The 19,934-nt window shown below is 39.7% G+C and overlaps 2 protein-coding genes across 4 annotated transcripts; both read left to right on the top strand.

Moving 5' to 3' along the window:
* The first annotated feature begins 1,147 nt into the window (after positions 1-1,147).
* Positions 1,148-8,541, top strand: LOC131575170 (serpin B10-like). Of its 2 annotated transcripts, none has more exons than XM_058830216.1 (8): positions 1,148-1,417; positions 2,526-2,697; positions 3,651-3,764; positions 5,428-5,562; positions 5,936-6,053; positions 6,407-6,549; positions 7,126-7,281; positions 8,128-8,541. In XM_058830216.1, exons 2-8 carry the CDS (start codon positions 2,530-2,532, stop codon positions 8,530-8,532), a joined length of 1,239 nt encoding a protein of 412 aa, XP_058686199.1. In that variant the 5' UTR covers positions 1,148-1,417; positions 2,526-2,529; the 3' UTR covers positions 8,533-8,541. The 2 variants fall into 2 exon arrangements, with proteins under 2 accessions (XP_058686199.1, XP_058686197.1); XM_058830214.1 differs by having other exon boundaries at positions 2,520-2,697.
* Positions 8,542-9,826: 1,285 nt separating this feature from the next.
* Positions 9,827-19,111, top strand: LOC131575171 (heterochromatin-associated protein MENT-like). Of its 2 annotated transcripts, none has more exons than XM_058830218.1 (8): positions 9,827-9,942; positions 12,698-12,874; positions 13,218-13,301; positions 13,696-13,833; positions 14,374-14,491; positions 15,189-15,331; positions 16,388-16,555; positions 17,607-19,111. In XM_058830218.1, exons 2-8 carry the CDS (start codon positions 12,707-12,709, stop codon positions 18,018-18,020), a joined length of 1,233 nt encoding a protein of 410 aa, XP_058686201.1. In that variant the 5' UTR covers positions 9,827-9,942; positions 12,698-12,706; the 3' UTR covers positions 18,021-19,111. The 2 variants fall into 2 exon arrangements, with proteins under 2 accessions (XP_058686201.1, XP_058686200.1); XM_058830217.1 differs by lacking the exon at positions 9,827-9,942 and adding an exon at positions 10,969-11,265.
* The last annotated feature ends 823 nt before the right edge of the window (positions 19,112-19,934 follow it).

Genomic DNA, 19,934 nt, shown 5'->3' with positions numbered 1-19,934 from the left:
CTCTCTGGAAAACATAACAGATACATCTAATTACAACTCACACTGAAACATTCCCCTTTTGCATAGCTACCATTTTCAAATACCTGAGGGGCAGGAAAACACCATCCAATTGAAGTAATGTGGCTCCTCACAGGTAGGGAAGCAACTTTAGCAAAGCTTTAGATTCCCAACTTACATTGATACAGAAGTTTCACTATTGTCAAGGGATCCTTTGCAGCTATGCCCTGCACCAAATTTTGCAGGTATTTTCATGGTTCATTCCTCATTATGAGATCCTTCATGCAAACTTCTGCCCTACTACATAAGTCCACGTTAAATGTATGCTCACAGTCAGCAGGTCAGAAGAAAGCTCTCCAAAGGCAGTTTATGCTGAGGAAACAGACCTTGTGAATGAGTCCAGCTCAGTGCTGGGGAGGTATCCAATTCATACTCAGGTTTTCAAGGTGGAGGTATCGGCAGTTACCTCCACCTTGAGTGCAGAGAGAATAAATTAAATAAAGGTCAAGGTAGCATTTTAAAGGGTGTTTCAGTTAGGAGTCAGAGTGGTAAAGACAGGTAAAGGAAGGACTACAGAAGAAGGGACAGAATGATTGCAAGGAAAATTAGGGAAGGAGGTATTTTAGAAGCCCAGAAAAGAAGAAATAGAGGATTTGACAGAATATTCATCTCTGGAATGGAAAGTAAGGAATAGATCTCTGACATACTACATGGGTCAAACAGCTTCCAGACTGGGTGGGGAAGTAGAAATGAGGCCTAATCTAAGACCCACTTTAACTTTGAGTGATGTTGCCCACTGCTAATACAAGCAGGCGTCTGGTGCCTGTCTCTTGACCTTCCTCATCTCACAGTTACAGAGTCTGCCTGACTGTACAGTCTTAGAATCCTTCAAGATTAAAAAACCTCATTTTTCCAAAACAGAAACCCACCAGGAATGACAAATACTTTCTCAGAAGGAAGTGGGCAGTAGAAAAACTCACACATGAGAAGTCACTTTCTTTTTTTCTGTCTGTCTGTTTCCCAGAGATAAATTCTGTAAGACAAACCATAAAAGAAGTAGGTCAGTGACTGCCTTTTTTTAAACTCTCCAAACCACAAAGGAAAGATTGTTCAAAGTAGTGTGGGTTCAAGTTGTTACTAGCCTGTTGCCACAAAAGTGTTTGTAGAAATACTTAAGCAGTCACTTTTGTAAAATTCTTGTATGGTATCATTCTTACCATCACTTCACATCCTACTCTGAGGTGATTCAGTTCTTCCGCAGGGATGTGGCCTATAGGTCATATTACATTGCAGAATCTTGAGTCATAAGAACCTTTGCAGAACCGGCCAGGCGCACTATAAATTCATCCTACCCTTCATGTGAACTGCAGAAACCTTGGAGACACGCAGAGCAGCAGTGTTTCTCCCTGCACAAAACAAGGTACTGTAATGATTTCTAGATACTATTTATTTCACTTGTTCTTGGCTGATGTTGCTTTGTTGACAAATGTGTAGGAAAAAAGCAGGTATCTGAACTGGAAACAACTAATGCTTGGGAAAGTAATTAAGACTGCACAGGCAATAGCCTAGAAGATGAAGTCTTAAAAATATACAGAAAGAGTAATTTATTGTTCAGAGTTCTATAATTTCTAGAGTTCACTGACTAGCATATATATCTCAGCACACTAAGAACCATTGTGTTTGTTTAAGTCAAGTAATTTGTTCTTGTACTCTTTGTACTCTTGTGCTTAGAATTATCAGTTTAGGTCCTGGTTTGCATGCTACTAGGGTCACAAACTATCTTTTATTCTAAGGCCATCCTATACCAACCAAAATAGCTCTTAGTACCTGAATAGAACCCTCAGCTAAACCTGCAAGGCAAATGACAAATGACAAATAGCAGCCTTTGTGGTCTGCTGAATATAGAAATCTTGTATTGCAGAAGAACTGGGAAGCTAGGATCCGGGCTAGTGCTGTAAGACACGGTTTAAGGACATTTTTAAAAGTCAGAAAGGTAATTCAGGATGCTTAGCATGCAATAGTTGGGGCAGTGCTTGCTCAAGTATAGGAAGGAGCATTTTGTCTTGACCTAAAGAAATAGTTTGACTGCTCCTGTTACCAGAGTATTTGTTCTCTACAGAGATGAGCATCAAAAGGCTGTTGGACAAATTGAAGCATAAAATTTGTCATAAGAGACAGTTTATCGGCGGTCTCTAGCCCAGGCTTTTCTGAGTAAAGCTATCAACTGTCAGTCCAAGATGCTGCAAAGTGCAGTGCAATAAATTTCCTGGTGAACAAATATGAAACACAGCTGAAGGCTGGTTCATCGCTGAAAATGATAGCTGTTGCCATTAGTGAAACAGGACATGCTAAACTTTATGTGACTTTATAGTTAATGTTCCTCATTCTTTATACAGGCAATTTTAGAAAGCTTTTAAATCACAAAAAAGTTTAAACAGTGAAGAGGAACTTCTAAACAAATAGCAATCATAGTTAGCAGTTCATTAATCCAAAAAATCCTTCTTTCCTGTCTTTCTGTGCAGCTTCAGGACAATGGATGTATTGAATAAAGCAAACACAAGCTTTGCTCTTGACTTTTTCAAACAACAATGTCAGGAAGATGGTAATAAGAATATTTTGTTCTCTCCTTGGAGTATTTCATCTGCCCTGGCTACTGTTTATTTGGGAGCCAAAGGTAACACTGCAGATCAGATGGCAAAGGTGAGTCTGGACTTCAAAAAGTAGCTGTCTGAAAGGCTTGATCTCTTGGAGCAATGTCTTCCATGCCAGAAATTTGCTCTGATGGAACAGAGGAAAGCCATAATATGTGCAGAGTTTTGAGGACTCTCTCCTATAGTTATTTGAAGTTTTACACTTTGCTAAACATAAATCCACGTCTACAAGATTAGAGAAAAACCATGCTGAGACTACAACTCTTTCTTTGGGGTATGTATTTTAGAGGCAAAATTACTGACTGAAATTGCCGAGTCACACTTTTTCAAATATCATGGTGTCATCGGGGGCAGTGAGAACAGCCCCAATGCATGGTTGCCAAACACCTAATGCAGGTACCTAGCTCCTGTTGGAAGAGGGGAGGCTTGTGAGTTTGCATCTGCTAAGGGAGAAGTTGTTCCACCTGCTAAGGCGGTGATCTAACTCCTGATTTACACGACAAAAGAGACAAAAGAGAAAAAAGTAGGGTATAAAAGGAGTGATCTTCTATTAGGATGAAAGGAAAACAAAACAGAACAAAAGGCACAGCTCTTTTCAAAAATGTTCCAAGGTTGTTTGCACCCCTTTGTAGCCTGGGTAAGGTGAACATGCCCAGGAGCTCTGTTTAGACTTCTCCTTTGGTAGACTCCGTCTGGGGGTAATTGGCTCTTCCCCGGTATTAACCGGTCATCCCAGAGCATAACTCAAATCAGGCAGATTCCTCAATAAAGGCCAGGTATGTAAGAGTTTCACCCTGCAGCCCTCAGCTTAGTTTGCATAAACCATTTTGTAAAAATGGACATTGAGACCTAGACAAAGATTCCATATTCACTAAGGACTGGACAGAAGAATGAAATTTGAGCTTGACTGTCCTCATTACCAGTCCCCTTGACAACGCTAAAAATTTCACTGAAACAGCAGATTTTCTATTGTTGCATTAATTACTGATTTTCCCACTGCAGGTACTTCACTTTAACAAAGCTGAAGGAGCCAAAAATGTCACCACAACCATAAGGATGCAAGTGTATTCCAGAACAGAACAAAGTCTGTCAAATCAACGTGCTTGTTTCCAGAAGGTATGTCATCCAAGCTGATGATCAAGCTGTGGTCACATCTTCTCCTGTTTGTATTTTCCTTCCACATTTGCATTTGCTTATGTTTGCCTTCCTCAGATTTAGTGTACACAATTAACTGGTGCAGCATTCTGTGATACTTTCATCTAATGCAACATTTATTACATGCTTCCCCCTTTTACACAGAATTGCATAATCTAACCTCAAATTTGCAAAATGTAACACTTGATGATCAATAGATCTCTTGATCTTTTTCCTTTAGTTCTGATTGCAGATTTCTTTCTCAAACTATTACTATTCAAAAGCTAGCACAGTTCTTACCTCAGAGAGCTAATCCCAAGAAGAGCTGCTCTTCCACACATTTGATTGCAGCATCAAGACAACGAAAACAAGAACATTTACTTTTCCAGGCTACCTATTCTTGATATGTTTCAGAAATTAGTCTCCATTTCAATTGAGAAGATATCATCATAAATTTAAATGTTGATATTTCCCAAAGTAGACAGACCAGTTGTCTGCAATAAAACTTAGAGAAATGGGAATAATTTTATTCTTGAGCTAAGTCCTTGCCATACTGGCAGGCATCTTGTCACAACTTATATATAATTCAACATAGCAGAACAATAGAGAAGACCAAATGCAATCCCACTGAGTCAGTAAAGGCTTTTTCCTAGTTGACCGTTCAAACATGGTGATATCAAACTCTTCTCCCTGCTCTTTCCCATCATCCTTATTATTTAGGGGCTGAGCTGTTTCCCTGCAGTCAGCCCAGAAAATCCCAACTGCCGCTAGTTTTGATGAATGGATCTGCACCCCACAGCCAAATCCTATGGTGGGAAGATTTATTTTAGGGGTTATGTCAACATGTCATTTGCACAGCATGAACAGGAGAGGGATTGTTCCTCATGAGTAACACTTCCCCTAACTGTAAAAATTACAGTGCTATGGGTAGTGCTACGAGTTCTAACACTCTGGAGATTTAAGGGTCTCTTCATGCCTCTGATTCTGATATAATGATGAGATGAATACAGCACAGGTGCAGATTTTTAATTTACTAATTCATAGCTTCTTTCTTGAGCTCACTGGAGACTCTGAACCCATTTTAATTTAATCCTGCCTCTTCAATATAGAGAATTTACTGCAATTACTGAAACATAAAAAAAAAAACAAAAACAAAACCCACAAAATATTTAGAGAGAGTTTAAGAAATTTAGGGGCAAATCTTCCATGTAACACTTTAGACTTTCATAAATTAAGGGAGTGACAGAGCCAAATCTCATACATTGTTTAAGAATTACTCTCTGACTTTTGTGTTCAGGATATCCAAAGTTTCATAATATCTGTTTATAAACCTTTAAATATTTTACATTGTTCAGGCTCTTAACACTTGCATTCCAAGATACCCACAGTGTCTATACCACATTGGCAACTTCTAATACTTTAAAATTATTTATATTTTATAAATATTTAAATATTAAATATTTTATAAATATTTAAAATTATTGTTTTAATAACAAAACTGTTCAGTTTAGAGTATCTCTTCTTTTGTAATATAGGTAACAGATCACCTGAAGAGAAGTACTTTACTTGGATTTGCGAGAAGGAAAAAAACCAGGATTTTGACACAACAGATGAATAATGTCCTTTTAATTTTTCTTTCTCCAAGACAGAGATTGGCAAATCAGATAACATCCACACTGGATTTAAAGCCCTCAGCTTTGAAATCAACCAACCCACTAAAAATTACCTACTTAAAAGTGTCAACCAGTTGTATGGAGAAAAATCATTGCCTTTCAGTAAGGTAAGACTTTTAGTTGGATTTTGAAGTGTCATTTAATCTTCATGATCTACCTATGGCAACAAAAGCCATGTACTTTAAAATATTTTCGCTACATTTGCAAACTATGTTATTATCTTTAATTAGAACATTTTCTATGATATTTTTCCTTAGACTTTGGACCCTAAATTTTAGTTTTTTGGGATGTATATCTAATCCCAGAGTGATTTAGATGTAGTTAGATGAGAATGTTTAAATTGAGTGTTTCTACTAAAAAATACCTCGTTCCTTTGAGAAAAACACTGTGCTTATGTCCATGTAATTTTTATCTCTGGCTGTAGTAGTACTCAAATTGGCAGGCTACAAACCTAAGTCAGGTGTCTCTCTTGCACTGCAGGAATACTTAATGTTAGCCAAGAGATATTACAGTGCAGAGCCGCAATCGGTTGACTTTGTGGGAGCAGCAGATGCAATCAGGAGAGAGATCAATTCCAATGTTGAGAAACAGACTGAAGGTAAGTTCCAGCCTTTCATCTCCAAATGTAATTTTGGCTTCTCTGTGCCCAAGGGGCCCATTGCAGGTGAACAATTCAGCTCAGAAAGGTAAATCAGACTTTTCCTAAATTACTCGTCGACTGAAAAGCTTTTACTAAAATTAGTGTCCTCCATCTCAGTGTGTGAGGAATATGGCTTATTCTTTGTAAATCAAGATTACCCCAGCAATTACATAATTGCAAATAATCTCAAACTAGATGGCTGCTGTCAGCACTTAGAACTTCTCTGGCTTATATCCCCAGAAACTATGCCAGCACTTAGACTGAAACAGAGGAATTGCAGAGATGTGTGAATGTCTCTCTGTTTTTTCCAGGTAAAATCCAAAATCTGCTGCCTTCTGGATCTGTAGATTCACTCACCAGGCTAGTCCTAATAAATGCACTCTACTTCAAAGGAAACTGGGCAACAAAGTTTGAAGCTGAAGCTACCAGGCAAAGACCTTTCAGAATAAACATGGTATGGCCATATACTGCCCTATTTCCTACACTGCAGGTGGAAAAACCTGGAAAATATGGGGGGAGGGGAGGAGGAGGGAGAAATCCTGTCACCCTTTAAATCCATGTGGAGGGACAGTTTCTTTATTTAAAGCATTCAGTATATTTATTTCACCACACTTTTAGCACTAAAACTGCACACAGATACCAGGCCCTGAGGCACAAGTAAATCAGAAGGTCAGAAGCTGACTTCAAAAAAATCTTCCATTCTCCAAAGGCAGGGGAAAAAAAAGAGGTGAACAAAGGTGTATAGGTTAGTTCTTTACATTTTCACTTTCAACCATTCAACCAATCAGAGTGGTATACAGTTTCCTACATCTGAGACAGCTCAGATAGCATGCCATGCCTCCTAGTGCCTTTCCAGTGCCTTGCAGGGATCCTCTGAAGATCCTGTGCTCTGTGTCCTATTCATAAGGATGTCTCAGACACACTGGGCAGCTTGTAGGGTAAATACAATAAACCTCCACTGTTCTACTTTAACTCAGTCTTTTTACTGTTAAGAGTACAAATGCAAAACATTCAATTTGATTTCTTGCAGCATACAACTAAACCAGTGCCCATGATGTATCTGAGGGATAAATTTAACTTAAACTACATAGAATCAGTTCAGGCTGATGTTCTTGAGCTTCCATATGTCAACAACGACCTCAGCATGTTTATCCTGCTACCGAGTGACATCTCTGGCTTACAAAAGGTAAAAAAACAGAGAACATAAATAATGTGAAGAAGTAAGAGTGTCATTATTTAATCACTTTATGCATGTGTGAGGTAAAAGACCAGGTTGCAGTCGTGTTTCCAGGAAGGAGGGTACTGATCAGGCTCAAGGTAAAGCAAATGCCAAATCTGGTCTAGTACTCTGAGCTTGAAGCTCTTGAAGCTCAGACTGGACTTCTTAGTCTTGGAAGCCAGCACATCTGTGGTTGCTGAAGTTGATCAGTCCTAGAAACAGGTAACCCAAACCCCATAAGATTTCCCCTTTTCCAGCTGAACAAAAATGAGGACGGAAAACCAGCCCTGCTGAAATCCACTGTCTGCACCAGTTCAGACAGATATGATTTCATTCCAAGAAAAACCCAACAAAAATCAGGCAGTCTATGTTATGTTCCAGGATGCCCATAATTAATATGTATGGACACTGCCACCTTCTGTAAAAAGCCTGACTCTGCCTCTGGATAACAAACCCTTAAGAAATTTTCATTTTAAGGTGTTGTGTGGGCAGGGGGAAAGCTCTCTTCAGTAAATTCTAGCATGTGGGAAAGACAGCACTGGGAACAGAAAAACAACCAGACTATTGCAGCTCTGCTACATTTCCTGGAAGTTATATGAGAGCTAAATGAGAACATTTCAAATATTGCATTGATATACCATAGGAAAAAATTCTCCTTTAGTTAAAAAGATCTCCAAACTGCTGTTTCATTACTGTTTTTCTTGTACTCTTACAACATCTTGAAAAGTTCTCCATTTAAGAGAAGAAATAGCCCTTAGGACACATGTTTTTGAACCTTTTTTAATTTTCTAATTTTTTTTTTACTTACTGCAGCTAGAAAGAGAATTGACTTTTGAAAACCTGTCTGCATGGACGAATCCAGAACTAATGGAGAAAATTAACACGGAAGTTTATCTGCCCAGGTTCATGTTAGAAGAGAAATATGACCTCAAATCTACTTTGAGTAGGATGGGGGTACAAGATGCCTTCACAGAAGGTCAAGCTGATTTCACAGCAATGTCCAAGACTGGTGATCTGTTTTTGTCACAAGTTTTTCACAAGTGTTACCTGGAAGTCAATGAAGAAGGCACAGAGGCAGCAGCCGCCAGCTCGGCAACACTGGCATCACGAACTGTTGGTGCTACTGTTCTCTTTTTGGCAGATCACCCTTTCCTCTTCTTTATCAGGCACAACAAGACCAAGACTATCCTCTTCTTGGGAAGGTTTTCTTCTCCCTAGGAACTTGATTACTAAACAGGTTATTGCAACAACAAAAATACACACCACAAGGAACATCTCAATAGCCTGTGCACTTCTTAATTTTCCTGTACTGTTGACAAATCTCTCAGTGTAAGAAGAGAGTATTTATGCAAAATAACCTCAAATTTATGCCTCTGGCTCTTTTTCCTAGCCAAAGAACCCCAAAATGCTAGAACTACACCCTAAGCACCAAATTGTACAAAGAACATTTTGGCACTTCCTGAACTAGAACTTCCACAATTCAGAACAGACTGAGCTGAGCTCAACCAGTAATTTTAAAGTTTTGATATCAAAGGAAAAAAAACCCAGGAAAATCTCCTTGTTTTAGCATGCTGATGCATCTCCATTGGTTTCAGCTCATGCTGATCCTCAAGGCAGGCTACTCACTTGCATTCTTGTCAATTTTTTACCAACTTTGCGGCCTGGCAGAACTGGCAATGAAATAAACCTGCAAAATCTTTGTTCCAGACACTGGTGCTTCTTTTATGCTCGAAAAGGGGTTAACACATGTACCTTCTAATCTCTGTCCCACAGAAATTGGAAAATATATAACAACACTGTAGAACTAGGAAAATAAAACACGTGTCTTACAACCTTCTCCTTTGTAAACTTTCAACCTTACGACACTATTTCCAGCCTAGCACCATACTGCTTTGCTCTCATTTTACTTTGCCACTTATTCGCTGGTTTGAGACAAGATCAAATGGGAGAATTGAGTCTAATACTAATACAAGTAATACTAAAGGCCATAAGTGCTTTCTGGAAGATGAATGTGAATCTCCCCGGTGATATTTTTATTATCCAGGTCACATTATCCTGTCACTGCTTTTTCTCCTAAGAAAGTGTCCTGTTCAGTCATGCATATTTGCAGGGAATGCTCCTGACTATCTGAATTCACAACAGAGAGATAAGGAATGGGTTTCTAATGGACTTGCACACACTAACAGCATCTTACTACAAATGCATCTTCTTGAAGCAGCAGGACACCTTTTTCCTGGCAGAGCATAGGCTGCTGACTGTCCCTGAGTCCTTTCTCTTTCCTTTCAATCTCTCAGCTGCTCCCAGGCTCCCTTTTGGTTCTGCTTCCAATGGGAAGGAACAGAAGAAAAGTGTTATGAAGCACGTGCTTTACACTATCCCTTATACAACCCCAAGAGAGGCCTTCTGCCTGTCTCAGTTGTGGAACATGACACCTGTACATTCAGACCCAATTCTGCCATGTCCTCCTTCACCTCATGGAAGAGCGGCATGTCCCCATGGATAAACCTCTTAAGCACTTCCTGGTCTGCCTTGGGAATAAAGACAGAAAAGCCACACTTGGAAGGCTAAGGAACAAAACCATGACAACATGAACACAAACTCACTCAGGCCTTTAAAGTCAATGGAAATGTGAGTCACCTTTTCTCTCTCCTTCACTATTTTAACCATGATTGCAAAGATGACACAGTTGATGTCCTTTTGGCTGTGCCATGTCATTCCCGAGTGGCAGTGGCCACAGCACATAAAAAGTGAGCTGTACATTAAGGAACAACCTTTTCCCCTGGTCAACAGCAGTGCTGGAAATATTGTGAAAGTCTTGAAAGGGCTATGGCTAACCTTATCTATTCATGGACCTGCTCCAAGCTCCTGGCTTGGCTTTCTCACCACCCAACCATTCAGTTGACTTTTCTCCTATCCAGATTTCTGGAGGACTTACCATACTAAAACTAGCACTTGTTTAATTTCTGGCATTTCTTCACTGCCTTGCACAACACTGATTTCTGACATTTTTTAGAATTCTTGACCCACGGTATTCCTGTAATCAAGCTTGCAGTAAAATGCTTAGCACACAGTGCAATTTCCTTCCTCTGCTGCATCTTCCGCTGCCCTCTAGGGTCTTAGAGCTGTTGCCACCACATTCTTCTTCCATGACTGTCTCTCTTCTGGGACTTCAAAGTGACAGCTCTTGTGCCATGTTTACCTCTCTTATTTCTCTCTCTCTTTGCTTGAACCCTTCCAGTAGGGTTGTTTCAATTCTTGCTCTCCTCCTTACAGCTCAGTAACTCAAGGTTTTGCAGTGTTTGACTCAGATGATTCCCAGCCATGACTGCACTGAGATTTCTTCACCAACACAACCAGTGGGGTGCCCATCCCTTACTCCCCTTCACAGCTTTGCCTCTGTCTGTGTTCCTAGTGATCTTCAGTCTAAAGGTGGGCTCCCAGTCTCCAATTCAATCAGTAAGCTTGATTTTATGTTGAGGTACTGCATTTGAAACTCAGGAGTCACAGAGAGGAGAATCAGACTCTCAATATCTGCTTAAATCCAGAAGCCAAAAACCAAGCATTGTGTAACCTTCCTACAAGTCAGTTATTTTAAACAACAGAGCAGTTATCTCCACAACACCAGAAAACCCTTGGAATCAGCAACTTGCTTTGCTATCCTGTCAGTAGGCTATTGTGGTGCAACAGTAGACTTTCGATTTTAATTCCATTGTCCTTTTGAAATGTCTAAACCTGTCTAAAAGTGACCAGGTCAACAAAAAGGTAAAAATTTCATAAGATGTTTTGGGGATGTGGTAGAAAGGAACTTTAGGTAGGTGGAAGCAACCTGGATGTAGATAAAAATGAAAGGGAGGGGCAAGCAGTACTATGTTCCTTAATTTAAAAATTGCTTAACACACAATCATAGAACCTGACTGAGGACAAGACCTAAGTGTGCTCTCTCATTAAAAGGTAATTACTTAATAATAATTTAATATATTAAATTCATATCTATATTACATATATAAATATTAATAGATAAGTATTTCTATTATATATATTATATAAATATATATAAAATAGAAATAAATAAAATATATGAAATATATAAAACAATAATATATAATATATAAAAATAAATTTATATTAAATTAATAATTATTTTATTATAATAAAAGTAAATATTTATATCAATTTAAGTAAATTTTATGATGTTTTAAAAAAAAAATCTATGCCATGTGTGACTGTATGGATAAATGATAATATACCTGTGTTATAATGCATTATTCTTGCCTTGTGTTTTTCTAAATGTCAAACATTAGAGAAAATATTTCTGTAAGTCTAAAGCAAACTGCTCATTTGGGGCAAAATTATTCACAAGCAGGAAATTTTTCTTAGGGCAGAGACTGCATTACATCTTCATTTTGATAAAAGGATTCCATACTTGACATGAAGGCACAGCACTGCACATTATCAGGACAGAGACTTAGGAGCATTCCTTAGCTGAAAACAGATTTTCCCATCCTGATGCTCTCTTGGTTGCAATCACCAAGGAGAGAAAATCACTCTGTAGCACACACTTGGTCCTGAGGACATACTATCAAAAATAATGTAGTTGTTTGAAAATCAAACACTTGATAAATACCTGCAGACTTCAGAGCTTGCCCCTCAATTTTTGTTGCTCCATTCCATAGATACAAGCATTAACACCACCACCAACAACAATAATATAAGCATTTCTGGTCTCTTGAGTGGTAAATTACATGAGGCAGGTGTTACTGGGTAGCCTGGAGTACTCATAACCTCAAGGCATCTGGCAGTTTCTGGGGAAAATAAAATTGCTGGAACATACAGAAGGGCTGGTAGGTACACACAATGAATAAACTGCGTAAGTCTAAATGGAAGCAACATCTTTGCTGCTCATGAAACCACTGCATTCATACATTTCTGGCCAGGAAAAGCAAAAGAGACTAAAAATTGTGCCTAAATCCTTCCTCAGTATCAGCTGTCAATTCTATACAGATCCAAAATCTAGTAGTGGGGAACTCAAACATGTTGAGAACCAATGTACTAAAAATTCATATTAGTTCCCCAGGGAACATTAGTTAAGGACAAAAAGGAAAAGAAATACAGAGGTTAAAAATCTGCACATCTTTGAAAATCAAAGGCAGAAAGAACCACAAAGAAAACTGCAACTGTATAAAAGAGGAAAAAAATCTAAAATAAATTGGTGCTCCCAACAAGTGGCAAACAGTATCTGTGTGGAAGATAAACATACAACTGTTCTACTAGTTTTAGTGCTTTAATGGAATGTCCTGCACGTGCAACATTTCTCACCAATGGGTACCCTGTACAAAAATTTCAACACACAAATAGTACAATTCTGTCTGTTGCCTCTTTCCAGGTTGTAAAAATGGAAGCGGTCTCCACATCAGTTGGCAAGTTTACTATTGATCTTTTCAACAAGCTAAATGAGACCAACAAGGGAAAAAATATTTTCTTCTCCCCTTGGAGCATATCAGCTGCTCTGGCTCTGACATACCTGGGAGCAAAAGGAACTACAGCAACTGAGATGGCAGAGGTAGGTTGCTTTTGTACTAGTATTGTGGGAAGAACCGTTTGGATTTGCACAAACACATTCCTATTGCTGGGAGAAACAGCTGTGGAAGTGAGTTCTGCCTTGCAGCATGCAGAAAGGAGCACTGTGTTTGTGGTCTGGGAGGGGGATGGTGCTACTCATTGTTATTCCACGGGATTTATTGTCACTACAGCTTCAGTATCCCTTTTATTAGTCACCTAAGGAGCAGATAGCACAGTGAGGTACCACGAGGAGAGAAATATGAGAACCATTTGAACCCCATTTAACTTTAAATCTCACAAGGTCCTTCATGCCTATTTCTCATCTTTGGAAACTCTGCTTGCAGGTCCTTCATTTCACCCTGGGAGCAGCAGCTGAGGCTTCTTCTGTGGCCAGACCTTCTCGGGGGAGACCAAAGAGAAGAAAATTGGTATCTATTAGAACTGAAATTCCATGATAAAGAACCTCCAGAATCAAAATGTCCAGATACAGCTTTAGGAGACCAATATTTATTGTCTGCGCCCCTCTTTAAAGTACAAACCCCAGCCATACTTCACAACAGGTTGAAGTTCAGTTCCTTTTACTCACTCAGACTCTCAGAAGCTTGAAAGGATGAGTCACAGGGATAGTCTGGAAGGTTTGTTACATGGCAGCTCAGTTAATCCAGTCATGAACAGAGCCCTGCAAATTGCAGTGATGGTAAACTTGGGAAATAAAAAGTAAGGAAGAGAAACCCAAATCCCTCTCCTATATACATCACTTAGCATGTTTTGAAAGCTTCATGCAAAAATGAAATTGCTGAATGTTTGGTTTCTTTTTCCAAGGATCCTGAGAACAAGAAAGCTGCAGATATCCATTCTGGCTTCAAGAAGCTCCTGACTGCCATCAACAAACCCAGGAGCACCTACTCCCTGAAAAGTGCCAATCGCATTTACGTGGAAAAAACCTTCCTATTATTGCCTGTAAGTTAAATATCAGAGAAGAGTAAGAAAAGGTGCAAAAAAAATATTTATCTGTTTAATTACTTACTATTAATAGAACAGGTTGGAAGCTGACCTTGAATACTGCAAACAGGAGCTCTGGACTCCTGTAATAATCTTAACAGGAGAATACCACCCTGCTCACAGAATTTAAGGATGCCATGCCCTTTGATTGTATTGTAGGAATTCCTTTACATGCAATGTGCCTTTAGTATTAGAATGCCCAATATATAAAATTGTAAATGAGAAATTAAAATAAGCACATCCACAGCATGAAGGATGCATGCAGCCTTTCTCATTTCTCCAGCTAAATCTTGGAACAAAAGATGCGAAATTTCTGTTCTTTGGTTATTTCTTAATTGTTAACCCACAGTCCAGCAGAAAGTAACAAGCAAGATCCTGCAGTCCTCTAGGTCCAAGAATCCATCAAGTATAAGAGCCAACAACTGCCTTTTGGGACTAAAAAAATAGTATATTTCTCTAGTACAGTACTTTTTTGCTCACTTTTTTATTATTTTTCAGACATACATACAGCTCAGTAAGAACTACTACAAAGCAGAGCCACAGAAGGTTAACTTTAGGACAGCACCAGAACAGTCAGGAAAGGAAATCAACACTTGGGTTGGAAAACAAACTGAGGGTAAGCTGAGCTCAACCCCAACATCGTTGCTCCCCCACAAAGTCAGTCTGCCATTTCCTTTGGGCAGGTGCCCTTGCTTCCCCAGGTGCTACTGCAGCAGCCAGGTCATGCCTTCCGATGCGGATGTGGGCAGTGAGCAGAGATGCGGTGGGAGGACAGAGAAAGAACTCCACACTTAAGCTGCTTCAAACACCTGATCTGGACCTCAGTGCCTCCCTGAGGAGATTCCCATTGACTCCGCTGTGCAGTGCAGCAGCTGTTCCTCAGGCACAACCGTGCCCTGGTGCTGCACCCAGGCACCACTGGCAGAGCAGACAGAGGGGAGAGACACCTCTGCCTACCAGCATGCTCCAGGGCATGGGGGGATGCCTGCCTTGCTCCACCACCCTGCACTGGGAAAGGGGGCTCCTCCTACCTGGTGTAACCAGCGAGGCTTTCTGCTTCTAGCTGCTTGCCATTAAGCTGAGACATTTTTGGAGGAAGGAGTAAATCCCTGTCAGTTAGCCAGGAGAACAGGTCAGCAAACGGCTTTGGAAACTGTAAAGAAATGCACTGATTTATGTCAGGGGAGCATTTTAGGGAGCAGGGCACTGAGGCATAGATTTTTTTACTAAGAAGCTGAACTGAGTAAAAAACTGATCAAAATGTCCTCACTGTGCTGTGATGGAATGAAACCTAACTTTCGTGCTTTCAAAAGGCAAAATCAAGAATTTGCTGGGTCCACGAGATGTGACAAATTCCACCACGCTGATCCTGATAAATGCCATTTACTTCAAGGCAGAATGGGAAGTGAAATTCAAAGCAGAAGATACAGAGCTGCAACCCTTCCGACTGAGCAAGGTAAGTTCCTCCTGCATCCTTCTTACTGTAAACAATGTGGTCACAACAGCTCTTGCTGAAATCTTTCCATTTCATAAGTCTTTTAGGTAGCTCTATGGCAACTAGACTCTAAAAATCTGGTTGCAGCAAAATCTGTCAGCTCACTGAAAACATTAGGATGTGCTCAGGTAAATGTTAGTGAGCTCCAGGTAACAGCTGCTGTTTCCAAAATCAATACAATCATTTAAAACCTTTCTGTAAAACAGTGCTAAAATTGACTAAATTGTAAAAACATGATTTTGAGATGGACGGGAACTACATGCCATGTCATAGATGAGTACAGAACCAGGCCTTTGTGCTGTGCAACCAGGCTGGGCACAATCATTCCTGGTCAAACACAGCTGCAACAGGGTGCCCTAAACAGGTGCATGGCTGCGTGAAGCTAAAAGCAATGTTAATGACATGTATCCAGAAGAGATGTTAATGAATTCACCATTAAAGACAAGAACTCTGTGCAAAGTGTAACTTCTACCTTCTGATTAGCACGTACACATGGTCTGCTTCCTTGAATGAAGGGATATAGATGTTAATAGAAGTTATATACTCCTGAAAAAGTGACTGCTTCCCAGGAGCTCCTCTTATCATGAGCCCTTTTGCTCTGACACTAGTGTTATCTTCTGTCAAGCAATCTGCTGATCACCTTTTATCACCAGAGAGAGGAGACCACTGATAAGACGCACAACACTCATCCTCTTAAACCACAGCTGTTTTGCTGCCAGTGTTGTAAGGCCATATTCCACAACTGCTCCATACCCCTAATACTTGCAGACATTTCTAACTCTCTTCCTCCTTGGCCGTGTTTTGGGGACAAGAGAAAAATATCTCAGTTCAGCCCCCAACAAAAGCTTTGAAACAGACATAAAGATAAGCAATGATGCCCAGGAAAGCTTTGGAAACTGGATGATAAATAACTGTTTTAAAAGCTTGTTATAAAATTTCCTCTCCCTGCACTGCACTGAGACATCATCACCCTTCCATTCAAGGAATGATTTCTTACTTATAATAAATACTTTCCAGAACAAGACTAAGCCTGTAAAGATGATGTACATGAGAAAAATATTTCCAGTTCTCATCATGGAAACAATGAATTTCAAAATGATTGAGCTGCCATATGTGAAACGTGAACTCAGTATGTTCATCCTCCTTCCTGATGACATCAAAGACAACACTACGGGTCTTGAACAGGTAAGAAAGCATGCTACAACCATTTTGTAAAAGTGGTTAAAAAAAAGAAGGGGAGGCTGACAATATCTCACTTTGTAAGGACATGCTATCATGCTGTTTGACCTCCTCCACTAGCTGAATTAATTTTCTTTAATACTTATCTAATCCCAAGAAAGTTCTTCCATGCTGAGTGCCCTTAGCTTGGTAGGAACTAAAGGCAGGCAACACTGTGCATAATCAGATGCTCAGCTCTTCAACAGCCCCCTTGACTGACACCCATTTCACATGATTTGTAAGGGTTAAATCTCCCTTCCTTGCACGTTCAGGAGAGACAGCACCACACAAGAAGTCATAGGTTCATAGGTTCTTCCTGAGATGACACCTTTTTTCCATGGCCCGGAAGGACTCCATAAATATGGATTTATTTCCATATTGTTCTCACTCTTTTTCCACCTCTCCCTTCCTACCATTTTTCTGCTCTATGAAAAGCTAGGATTTTGGTGAGACTGTGTTTGCTACAATAACGACATCTGATACTGTAGTTACTATAATTCCAAGATCGTTAAATTCTTGGAGTGTACACCATTCATTTCTTTCCACCATCTGAACTGAGCTGAACAGTGGTGGCATAGTGCCCAGGACACAGAGGGGCAGTGAAGGACTTTGCTGGAAGCACTTTGTTTCAAAGCCATCAAGCAAATACATGCAGTGACGTTAACACCTGTTTTTATAGAACTGCCACAGAGCAATTTGATTTACATCAGGACTGAATTAAAAGAGAGGAAAGAACTACCATGGGGGATGGCAGCTGTTGAATGCTCTTCCCATCTCTCTTTTGCGAAGAATTTGGAAAGGGTGCTACTCGAAACTTTGCAGCATTAAGACTCAAATACTTGTGCACCTTGTCTCTGATCATCAGTAAAACCAATTTCTATTTCATGCTTTCACCTAAATGTTAAATTTGCTATTTAAAACGTTTAATTCATTACATGGCCATAAAATTGATTAATTAATAGTTAATTAATTGTTTTTCCCTGCAAACACCAAATTTTTTCTCTTTCTCAAATGATAGCTGGAAAAAGAACTGGCATATGAGAAGCTGTCCGAATGGGCTGATTCCAAGAAGATGACCGAGACTCTTGTGGATCTGTACCTACCTAAATTCAAAATGGAAGAGAGATATGACCTCAGCGATAATCTGATCAGGATGGGAATGCGCAGTGCCTTCGGCAGCAATGCTGATTTCAGCGGAATGACTGAGAAGGATAAAGTGATGATCTCCAAAGTTTTTCACAAGTCTTTTGTTGCAGTTGATGAGAAGGGCACTGAGGCAGCTGCTGCTACTGCTGTCAGTATAGAACTAACAAGTGCCTATGTTAGCCATGCTCTGAAATTTAGGGTTGACCATCCTTTCTGCTTCTTTATCAGACACAACAAGTCCAAGAGCATCCTTTTTTTTGGTAGATTCTGCTCTCCTCTAGAATGAATTATTGCTTGCTCTCAGACAGCCACCAAGGTTCACTGTTCAATGGAAAAATGTGAACTGCAGTGCTAAAATCTCAGCCTTAAGCCATGAAGCCACCTATACTGAAAGTGCCTGTTCTTTTTCTTTCACCCAGCTCCCCTCAAAGAAGGCAGCATCCAAAAACCATACTGAGCCATCACAGAACACCCCTCTACTGCTTCCTTCTCTTGTCCTAATGAGACAGTCCTAAACAGAAAAGAAAGAGTAGATTTTTGCTCCCTTTTATCAAATATGCTCTTCTGGCTTTACTGTATAAAAGTAAGGTGGAGTCATAAAAACTCTCTGCACACAGGCCATAATCTCTCCCTATGTCAAATGCTGACTTCAAGGGAAATGCAGTTCATTCTCTTGACTGTCACAGAGAGTGAAGAAAAAACAAAGAAACGAAAAAAAACAAACTTGTAGAAATCTGTATGCTCTCCTTTGCTTTCTTTTCCTCACTGGGAAACCTGCATTTGTACTACAATGCTATTTCATAACCTTATTTTCAAATTTCAGTGACTGTTGGAAATTAACAAAATTTAATACAAATACAGAATAATCTCAGAATGCCCCCAACATCCCTTGTCTCATCACATGTATATAGGCACATCACATTCATTCTCTCCTGCTCTTTCAGCTTTCTGAAAAAGTGAGGCTGTGAGGGAAAGTTTTCCATCTTTTAATATTAAATTGCTAACTTCTAATCATATTGCATTTTTTCCTCGTTTCTTCTAAATTTTGAATTTTAAGGTTGCTGAGATTTCCAACCAGCAAAAATGCTAAGAAAACTATTAGCAATATGCCTTCTTGCCACCTTTTATTGATATGTAATCTAAACCTGTTAGAATTTAAATTTGCTTCCTCTTTTTAATTTTACTTATTTATACCTGTTTCCAGGTTAATACCTGCAAAGCTTCCTTGCCACCTGTAATATTGACCAGTGTTTGATTTGTACCTTCTGAGTGCATCTCAGCAAAGATATTCGTGGTATTGACAGAAACATAAGTGAAATTTTGACTGCTGCTTTACTTATTAATTTACCATGAGCTGCATTTAATAAAGTAAATAAACCTGAAGTTGTGTTTGTGTTATTCAAGACACTGAGTTAAGTTACTTGGTTCTCTTGTAGCATCCTGCAATCTGCCCGGCTGGAGCACGTTTCTATTCTTGTCCTTCCAAATTAAACCACCACACCATCCCAATTGACAAAGCTGAGAACACAGTGGAGTCTTATTTTCACTAGGCTTCAAGTAGGCCTCCAAATACTGTTATTCTGAATGTCATCCTAGGTATTTACAAACATACCTTGCACAACACACTAGAGATAAGAAATCTGACCAGAGGCTATGTCCCAGAACAGCACTTTCCAAATACCACTTCTGACTGTGTTCAAGAGTGAACAAGCAATGTGAAAAAAATGAACCTTCCACACATCCATCTTGCCCATGTGCAATAATGAACAAGCCATGCTGTACTGGCAGCATCAGTTTCCTCTGACAGCCTGGGAGGGCAGCAGTTATGCTGTCCCTGTGGTCATAAGGAATAGCATAAAGTTTTGCAGCCATTGTGGTAATCCAACTATGTGTCAGAGAACATTACATAAGACAACAGTATCTGAACGCAGGAGAGAGATACTATAAAATCATTTACTCTCAACAAAATTCCACCTATAATCACAACTTGCTCCACCTCCCCAGAAGGTATTCTGCTTGGAACTACATCTCTTTTCAACAAAGTATATCCACATCTTCTTCCCTGTACAAAGTTCTGCTTCTAAAATCATGCCCTCCCTTGCCCATAAACCACAGCTCAGGATTTAGTTGTCTGCCTCTCAGGACCTACCTCAGCACAGCGCAGATGTGTGCTATTGACTCAGCTTTACTGAGAAGTTTG

The sequence above is a fragment of the Poecile atricapillus genome, chromosome 2 (assembly GCF_030490865.1).
Source record: "Poecile atricapillus isolate bPoeAtr1 chromosome 2, bPoeAtr1.hap1, whole genome shotgun sequence".
NCBI lineage: Eukaryota > Metazoa > Chordata > Aves > Passeriformes > Paridae > Poecile > Poecile atricapillus.
Note: the sequence above shows the minus strand (reverse complement) of the source record. Positions and strands in the feature narration are given on the sequence as shown.

Bases quoted from the DNA above. Each gene is read 5' to 3' on its own strand.
- LOC131575171 (XM_058830218.1), top strand. From the start codon at position 12,707: ATGGAAGCGGTCTCCACATCAGTTGGCAAGTTTACTATTGATCTTTTC. The intron at 14,492-15,188 runs GTAAGCTGAGCT...TGCTTTCAAAAG, and splicing joins GGTTGGAAAACAAACTGAGG to GCAAAATCAAGAATTTGCTG. The intron at 16,556-17,606 runs GTAAGAAAGCAT...CTCAAATGATAG, and splicing joins ACACTACGGGTCTTGAACAG to CTGGAAAAAGAACTGGCATA.
- LOC131575170 (XM_058830216.1), top strand. From the start codon at position 2,530: ATGGATGTATTGAATAAAGCAAACACAAGCTTTGCTCTTGACTTTTTC. The intron at 2,698-3,650 runs GTGAGTCTGGAC...TTCCCACTGCAG, and splicing joins CTGCAGATCAGATGGCAAAG to GTACTTCACTTTAACAAAGC. The intron at 6,054-6,406 runs GTAAGTTCCAGC...TGTTTTTTCCAG, and splicing joins TGTTGAGAAACAGACTGAAG to GTAAAATCCAAAATCTGCTG.